This window comes from Salvelinus sp. IW2-2015, linkage group LG17, assembly GCF_002910315.2.
Source record: "Salvelinus sp. IW2-2015 linkage group LG17, ASM291031v2, whole genome shotgun sequence".
Lineage (NCBI taxonomy): Eukaryota > Metazoa > Chordata > Actinopteri > Salmoniformes > Salmonidae > Salvelinus > Salvelinus sp. IW2-2015.
The window spans coordinates 1,100,461-1,109,671 of record NC_036857.1 but is presented as its reverse complement, the minus strand read 5'-3'; the positions used below and the strand labels follow the sequence as shown (position 1 = coordinate 1,109,671).

Here is a 9,211-nt window from a genome sequence, read left to right as displayed (position 1 = left end):
GAATTTAACTGGAGTAGGATGAGTATATAAATGTTTAGGTGATTAGGATTTAAATTGACTGGGAGATGAGAGAACCTGCATGTTGAAAATGTTTAGTTTATTAAACCACCCCACGTAGCCCACACCACCACCATTGTACCCACACCACCACACCCACCCGGTACCCACACCACCACCCCACACGGTTACCACAACCACCACCACCACCACCACGGTAGCCCACCACCACCACCCACCACCACCACGAGTAGCCCACACCACCACCACCACACGAGTCGCCCACACCACACCACCGACCCACCCACGTAGCACCACACCATCCACCACCACCCCACCACCACCACCACCACACCACTCCTACCCACCACCGCACGGTATCCCATCACCACCACCACCACCACCATGGTAGGCCCCACAACCACCCCACCATGCTTAGCCCAACACCAACCAACCACCACCACCATTGGATAGCCCACACCACCCATGCCACCACACGCACGATAGCCCACACCACCTACAACACCGACTAGATAGGTCACACCACCTGACCACAGCCGCCAATGGTGTACCACGACCAACCACGACCACCACCACTCTCTACGCCCACACCATTCCACCCACGCCTACGAGGTGAGCCCACACCGACACCCCACCACCACCACGGTAGCCCACACCACCACCACCCACGCACGGTAGCCCCCGACCACCACCACACCCACGTAGCCCACACCACACACACACGTGTACCCAACACCACCACCACCACCATAGGATAGCCTTGCACACACACCACCACCATCCTCACTGCGTTTAGTCACTACCACCATCCACCACCCACAGGTATTAGCCCACACCAACCACCACCACCACGGTAGCCCACACTCACCACCACGCACCACGATAGCCCACACCACCACCCCACCATGGTAGCCCACACCACCAGCCACCACCATGTTAGCCACACACCCCACCACCATGTAGCCTTACACAACCACCACCTCCCATGGTAGCCACACCACCACCACCACCACCATGGTTAGCCACAACCCCACCTTTCACCACGGCAGCCCACACCACCACCACCACCACTGGTAGCCCACACCATCCACCACCTACCAGTACCCACACCACCCACCACCACCATGGTAGCCACCACACCACGCCACACCACCATCTCGTAGCCAGCACCACCACAACACACCATGGGTCAGCCCCACCACACCACCACCATGAATACCCACAACCAACACCACTCACCAGGTAGCCCACACCACATTCACACCGTAGCCCAACACCAACACACATGGTAGCCCATCACCACCACCACCACCGTAGCCCGCACACCACACCACCATGTAGCCCACACCACCACCACGTAGCCACGACAACCCACCTTAGCCCACACAACCACCACCACCACACCACTTGGGCTTTTGGCTGCCGGCGGCACCAGCGTGCCCCAGTCTCCACACATGGTACCCACCACACCACAGTAGCCACAACCTACCACCACCACAGTAGGCCCACAACACCCATCAGCAACCTAAACTAAAATTACATGCCTTTCCAAACAACCAACCATTTAGACAAACAGTGTGCAGCCAGTATCGTTCATGTAAGTTTCATTTCCCAAATCAATGGAACAGAAAACACATAGACAAGTAGCAGATTAGGTCACTATGACAGTTTGTTCAATGATCATGAGTTGATGAGAGCAGTTGTTTTTGCATAATTACATTCCTCCTTCCAGATTGATATAATCGGTGTTAGCCTGTTAGGTTTTTCGGAATAGGAAACTAACAATAGAGCAACACATCCATTTATATATGATCGCTTGTAAATATCATGTGACTGAAAATCGACAGATGTTGTGAATTCTGCAGGGTTGGTTCGATCTTTCAACTCATTCACCTAATTGGAGATACAGTTGAATATTGGTTCTGTTGTGTGCACTTCATAGGCTTCCACTAGCATGTGCAACCATCTTTAGAAACTGTTTGAGTCTTTACTGTAAAGGAGGAGTCTCCTCTAACCCTTTTGATGCTCATTCTCCGCACGAGTGCCAACTGAGGCTCTGATCCAGTTCATTGAGATAGCTCCCGGGTCCATTTCTTTTCTACAGACAAAGAACTTCTCCGGTTGAACACTTATTGAAGATTTATGTTAAAAATCATCCTAAATGATATTCTTATACATCGTTGACATGTTTCTATACGGACTGTAACATTATACTTTTTGACCTTTTCTGTGTGCTGCTAACCTAGTGAACGGCCTTTTTCTGACATTGGTGGGAATTGTTTTACAAACGCCGAATGCGATATAAATAGTAGCTATGTTAGGAATAAATGCCCATGGACATTAAACCGAGAAATCAAAGACACCAGTTTATTTGTAACATGGATTCCATTGGAGTCGCATTCTGATGAGATCACTCAAGAGATACGTGAAATATTATTGAATTATTCTGACTTTCTGTTGACTGCACAATATGTGCGAATATATCTTTTGCTTGTTGGGTCTCTGACGCCGTTTACTCAGATGGTTCTTGCATGGTTATTGCTTAATCCAATAACACTCTTTTGAAATACTAGACAGCCGGTTGATTAAGAGATAGTTTTGTCTTAATATTTTTCAGTGTAACACTGGAAACACTTGATTTTCTATCCAACATTTTATTAATGAGGTATTTCTCGTAAATTTGATAGGTCTCTCTGCAAAAATCACCGATGTTTTTGGATAGACTGTAACTTTAAACACAGCCTAAATGTTTGACTGAGATTTTTAAAATAAATATTCACTATATCGAACAAAACATTTTATGTCATTCCCATGAAAGTACCTAAATAATGAGTTGTATTTGTATTGAAAAGTCAGTCAAAGGTGAAATGGATTAATTGTCGATATCCTCTATTTGATCTGATGTTTTTAGTGACGCATGCTCTCTTTGGCTTGAAAAATAGGCTGGAGGATAATGTTTTTTCAATGTGACTATGGCTCTTACCTTAACTAATAATCGTTCGAGAAAGAGATACTTTCGCTTGTATAGCCCTATTTTGAAATCGACACCTCTTGCTTGAATTGATTAACAACAAATTACCCTTTTAAACTGTCTAAGGTACTTGTATGTTTGAAGTTATGGAATTCGGTAAATTATGAATTTTCTACTTGTTTGAATTTGGCGCCCGAACTTTTCACTGGCTGTTGTCATATCGATTTCCCGTTAACTGGATCTCACCCCTAAGAACGTTTTAATTTAATTGTGGAAAAGCACTACGAGATATTGGGAGTTTTGCAGAGGGAGGCAGATACCCACACCATCGTGGAATAAGATCGTACTTGACTCTGGTCACCGTTGCCCCTCCCCCAGAACCAACTGGTGAACTAGAGTGTGTAGAACGGCCTGATTAATTAGACTTGAAAAAACACTTTAGTAAAAAACAATGGGATAGAGTTAAATGCTTTGGTTTTAACTCAGATTATCTTACGCATTAATCGTTCCTACTCACTGCAGCCAAGAAGGGGAGCAAAGTTTGCAGAAAAAAGAGCATTGTAAATGCAACCGAAGGTCGTATCACCTCATAGTTTTGAAACCAGAGCTAGATAGGACAAGTCTGGTCTGGCTGCTTCGCTGCTGGATATTTATGTGGAAGCACTCACTTTTCTGGAGATTCAGCTTTAACCTGAGAAGGACCAAAGATCTCCAGAAGAGAAAGGATAGAAGGTAAAAAAACAGAGTATACAGTTTATTTACATAAGTTATCATTATATGCAGATATTTGATTACTCGATGCTTCAACTCCCTTCCGTATCTTCTTGGGAAATGAGGTGGGTGCCCCGTTGAGTCTACTGAAGTGCTCTAGATTGGCGATGGACAAATAATAACAAGGGGACCATGTGGCTAGCCTTGGCATTGTCCACGTTTCCAGGAGCAAAATAATCAGATCGGTATCATGTGGTACCGACTACTGGCCTGGGATGTATACAACTTAGTAGATGGAATCGCATCTGAGCTAAATATTTGTCCCCCAAATCCAATTTTTTTAAGAGATAACCAGCACCCCTCAAATTTAGTACTCCCCACTTCAATTCCTAGTCGATGCTTTCTCTGGCGGCTGAGTAGATAACACCTCAGGTATGTTGGAGAAATTGCTTAGATAATACTATATGTTAACAAGGTTCTAATGTTAAAAGTGATATCTTCCTTTAATAAAGACGCGTTATGTTTCCTGGGATATTGAGTCCTGAGAGACGCCTCCGCTACATCACCATATCGCCAGTTACCTAATCCACATTAACTCACTAAGCAGCATTCGCGAATTTTGGCATGAAAAGCGTGCCCAAATTATAAAACTGCCTGCTACTTCAGGACCAGAAGCCCTGGAATAGGCCATAATTAAAATTTTGGATACAAAAACACTCTAAAGTTTTTACCAAAATACTGTCTTTAAATAATGAGCTGTGAGTTATAGACAGTACTTGAGAAGCAGGCGACAAACCTGAGGAAAATCCACAGGAATTATAAAAGTACTATTATTTTTGAAAGCCTGTTTTTCCAGTGATAGCATCCACCATTTACAAAGATAACTTATGAACCCAGTTCCCACCGATCTCCTATGGCTTCCTTTCCCTTACATGGGCCCAGTTCTTTGTAGCATAGTATCGCCCTCCTCAGGATGCAGTTACCCTAACGCCATACTATCGAAAGGAGAGAGATGCGTCTAGATTAGATGAGTCGCGTGGGAGAGAGAGAGGAAAGGAAGAGAGAGAGAAGAGTGGGTCCTTGTCTGTGGAGAGTAGAAAAAAGAGCTGATAAACCCATGGAGGAAAGCCCATTGTGAGAGAAAAGAAAGGGTGTGTTGTGAGAGAAAGGAACAGTCTGCTTGAAAGGCTAGGGCCAGGATTAAAAGCTCTCTTATCAGCAGAGGGCACATTTGCATATTGTAGAGCATGGAATTGATTAGCTTTAAACCCTCTCGTTTTCCTGGAGTGCCAGGGCTTTTGTCAGACCTGTTGGGGTTAAATCCACTGACACACGCAAATGGTCCTGTGAGGAGAGATGTAGTCCAGTGATTTCCCTCTCCTTATCACAGAGTATAGTACCCCATCCCTCACTGCTTCCTTACATACAACCCATATCCCTGTCACAGACAGTAGCCTGGAATGGCTGTGACACCATGGTTCAAACAACATGCTCTCTCCATGGCTCACGGACCGTCTGGGAGGAAATGGCTTCTGTCATGTTCACAGACAGACAGTGTTGAACAGAGCTGTGTGCTTTCTGCCCATTGACACTGGAATCCTTTCTCTTTATTTAACGTGTTATACCATTTAACAATGATATCATGTGGAATATTTAGCCAGCTCTGGTTGTTTCTCTACACACGGCAAACCAGCTCATTTGAATGACAATGGAGAAAAAAAAGGCTAGCTTATTATATAGTTTATAACTTGGACATTTGTCGGACCACAACGAGTTCCTCAAGAAGGCAATTATTTCCCTCCTATCCTCACCAACCCTCTAACTCGCATAATTAGCTTATCGGGTCATTATTAATTTAATACCAAGAAATGAGATGTACTTAGCATAATACTCTTCTGTAGTCGTTAACTGTAATTATCATTCTTTTGAGCGTATGAGGGTGAATAGAAGAGACAAGTTGTGACGTGAAAACATCACTGCACTAGTGCTGATTAAAACTGGGATCTGGATTCCTTGATTGAACACATCATATAAGGCGCCTCCCGAGCAACACACAATCGAGCGGTGCTGCTCAGTCACTGCCAGGTCACAGGTTGGGGTCAACAATTCATATATTATTAAATCCATTTAAATTCATTGAGAATCATCATGAATGAGAATTATGTATGAAATTTACATGAATTCAATTGAGTTAACACAATCTTCAAGTTTGGAATTAGGCTGTTGGACTTCCTGGATTTGCATTAAATCGTTTTTCTCAACTTGTATTTCTTTATTTCCTGTAGATAGAATAGAGTGAGAATAGAGAGAATAGAGATGAGAGAAGGATGAGAAAGACGAAGAAAAGAGAGAGAGAGAGAGAGAGAGAGAGAGAGAGAGAGAGAGAGAGAGACAGACGCAGAGAGACAGAGAGAGGAGAGAGAGAGGGAGAGAAGAAGAGAGAGAGAGAGAGAGAGAGAAGAGAGAGAGAGAGAGAGAGAGAGAGAGAGAGAGAGAGAGAGAGAGAGAGAGAGAGAGAAAGGTGTGACCAATCCAGAGGCAGTTCCTTACCTCAAAACTCTTATTGTTGTTGGGACTTTCTTTGAGATGCTCTCTGATTGCTGGGAGAGATGCTGCTTGTCAAGGTTGTGGCTCTGGAAAGCTTTCTCTGTGGCTGCGATGGGGCATCCTGACAAACTGGACATGCCAATAAGAGGAGAGATGTATACTGGGAGGAGTCAGGGTACTGTACAGTACATATCAAAATGATCCAGAGTGACATACAGAACATGCAGTCAATAATAAACATATAATGCACCAACACACAACACACACACACCACACACACACCACCACACACACACACACACACACACACACACACACACCCACACACACACACACACACACACACACACACACACAACACCACACACACAACACACACACACACATACATACATACAAAACACAACACACACTACATACACACACACACACACATACATACACACACACACACACACACATACAAACATATACACATACATTGCCTTGCAAAAGTATTCACCCACCTTGGCGATTTTCCTCCAAATTGGTGAAGTGAAATTTAAAAAAAACTTGTTTCAATTATTTTTTTKAAWTWAAAAMSGRAAAGKKGKKRRKKSMWWWKKWWTYMMCCCCTTTGCTATGAAGCCCCTAAATAAGATCTGGTGCAAACAATTACCTTCAGAAGTCACATAATTAGTTAAATATAGTCCACCTGTGTGCTATCTAAGTGTCACATGATCTCAGTATATATACACCTGTTGTGAAAGGCCCCAGAGTCTGCAACACCACTAAGCAAGCAGCACTACCAAGCAAGCAGCACTATGAAGACCAAGGAGCTCTCCAAACAGGTCAGGGACAAAGTTGTGGAGAAGTACAGATTAGGGTTGGGTTATAAAAAAAGATCAGAAACTCTGAACATCCCTTGGAGCACCATTAAATCCATTATTGAAAAATGGAAAGAATATGGCACCACAACAAACCGGTCAAGAGAGGGCCGCCCACCAAAACTCACAGACCAGGCAGGGAGGGCATTAATCAGAGAGGCAACAAAGAGATGAAAGATAACCCTGAAGGAGCTGCAAAGCTCCACAGCGGAGATTGGAGTATCTGTCCATAGGACCACTTTAAGCCATACACTCCACAGAGCTGGGCTTTAAGGAAGAGTGAACAGAAGAAAATAAGCAATCATGTTTGGTGTTCGCCAAAAGGCATGTGGTAGACTCCCCAAACATATGGAAGAAGGTACTCTGGTCAGATGAGACTATAATTTAGCTTTTTGGCCATCAAGGAAAACGCTATGTCTGGCGCAAACCCAACACCTCTCATCATCCCGAAAACACCATCCCCACAGAGAAGCATGGTGGTGGCAGCATCATGCTGTGGGGATGTTTTTCATCGGCAGGGACTGGGAAACTTGTCAGAAATGAAGGAATGATGGATGGCGCTAAATACAGGGAAATTATTGAGGGAAACCTGTTTCAGTCTTCCAGAGATTGAGACTGGGATGGAGGTTCACCTTCCAGCAGGACAATGACCCGAAGCATACTGCTAAAGCAACACTCAAGTGGTTTAAGGGGAAACATTTAAATGTCTTGGAATGGCCTAGTCAAAGCCCAGACCTCAATCCAACTGAGAATCTGTGATATGACTTAAAGATTGCTGTACACCAGCGGAACCCATCCAACTTTATTTATTTATTTATTTAACCTTTATTTAACCAGGTAGGCAAGATGAGAACACGTTCTCATTTACAATTGCGGGAACCCTGCCAAGGATTTAAAAAGGCAAAAGCAGTTCGACACATACAACAACACATAGTTACACAGGAGTAAAACAAAACATATAGTCAATAATACAGTGAAAAAAAAAATAAGTACTAATACAATGCTGAGCAAGTGAGTGAGATAAGGGAGGTGAAGGCAACAAATATATGTATAAATAAAATAAAAATATAAAAGGCCTGGAGGCGAAAGTGAGTACAACACAGCAAGCTAAATAAAAAAAACACTGAATGGGTGGTGTTGCAGTGGAAGAAAGTGCCAAAGTAGAGAACAGAAATTAATGGGGCTTTGCAAAAGGAGCCAAAAATAAAATTAATAAATAAATACAGTAGGTAAAGAGGTAGTTGTTGGCTAAATTTAGATGGGTATGTACAGGTGCAGTAATCTAAATGAGCTGCTCTGACACAAGCGTGTGCTTGAAACTAGTGAGGGAGATAGGTGTTCCAGTTTTCAGAGATTTTGGTAGGTTCGTTCCAGTCATTGGCCAGCAGAGAACTGGAAGAGCAGGCGTCCCAAAGGAAGAATTGTTTTAGGGGTGGACTAGAGAGATATACCTGCTGGAGCGCGTTGCTACCAGGTAGGTGCTGCTATGTGCACCAGGCTAGTGAGATCAAGGGGGGACTTTACCTAGCAGGTCTTTAGAATGACCTGGAACCAGTGGTTGGCGAACGAGATGAAGCGAGGGCACCAACGAGAGTGTACAGGTCGCAGTGGTGGTAGTATATGGGGGCTTTTAGGTGACAAAACGGATGGCACTGTGTATAGACTGCTCCAATTTATTGAAGTAGCGGTTTTGGAGGCTATTTTGTAAATGACATCCACAAGTCGAGGGATTGGTAGGATGGTCAGGTGTTACAAGGGTATGTTTGGCAGCATGAGTAAAGGATGCTTTGTTGCGGAATAGGAAGCCAATTTCTAGATTTGACTTTGGATTGGAGATGTTTGATGTGATCTGGAAGGAGAGTTTACAGTCTAACCAGACACCTAGGTATTTGTAGTTGTCCACATATCTTAAGTCAGAGCCGTCCAAAGTAGTGATGTTGGACAGGCGGGCAGGAGCAGCAGCGATCGGTTTGAGAGCATGCATTTGCGTTTTACTTGTATTTAAGAGCAGTTGGAGGCCACGGAAGGAGAGTTGTATGGCATTGAAGCTCGCCTGGGGTTGGTTAACACAGTGTCAAAAGAAGGGCGATTCCTCCTC

General features: G+C 44.1%; 1 protein-coding gene across 1 annotated transcript in view; it reads right to left on the bottom strand.

Annotated features, from left to right (window-relative positions):
- Positions 1 to 9,211, bottom strand: part of LOC111976820 (myelin transcription factor 1) — a 58,055-nt gene that overhangs the window by 25,245 nt on the left and 23,599 nt on the right. The window contains 1 exon segment of the mRNA XM_070447754.1: positions 6,251 to 6,376. Coding sequence (XP_070303855.1) covers positions 6,251 to 6,376 — 126 coding nt within the window.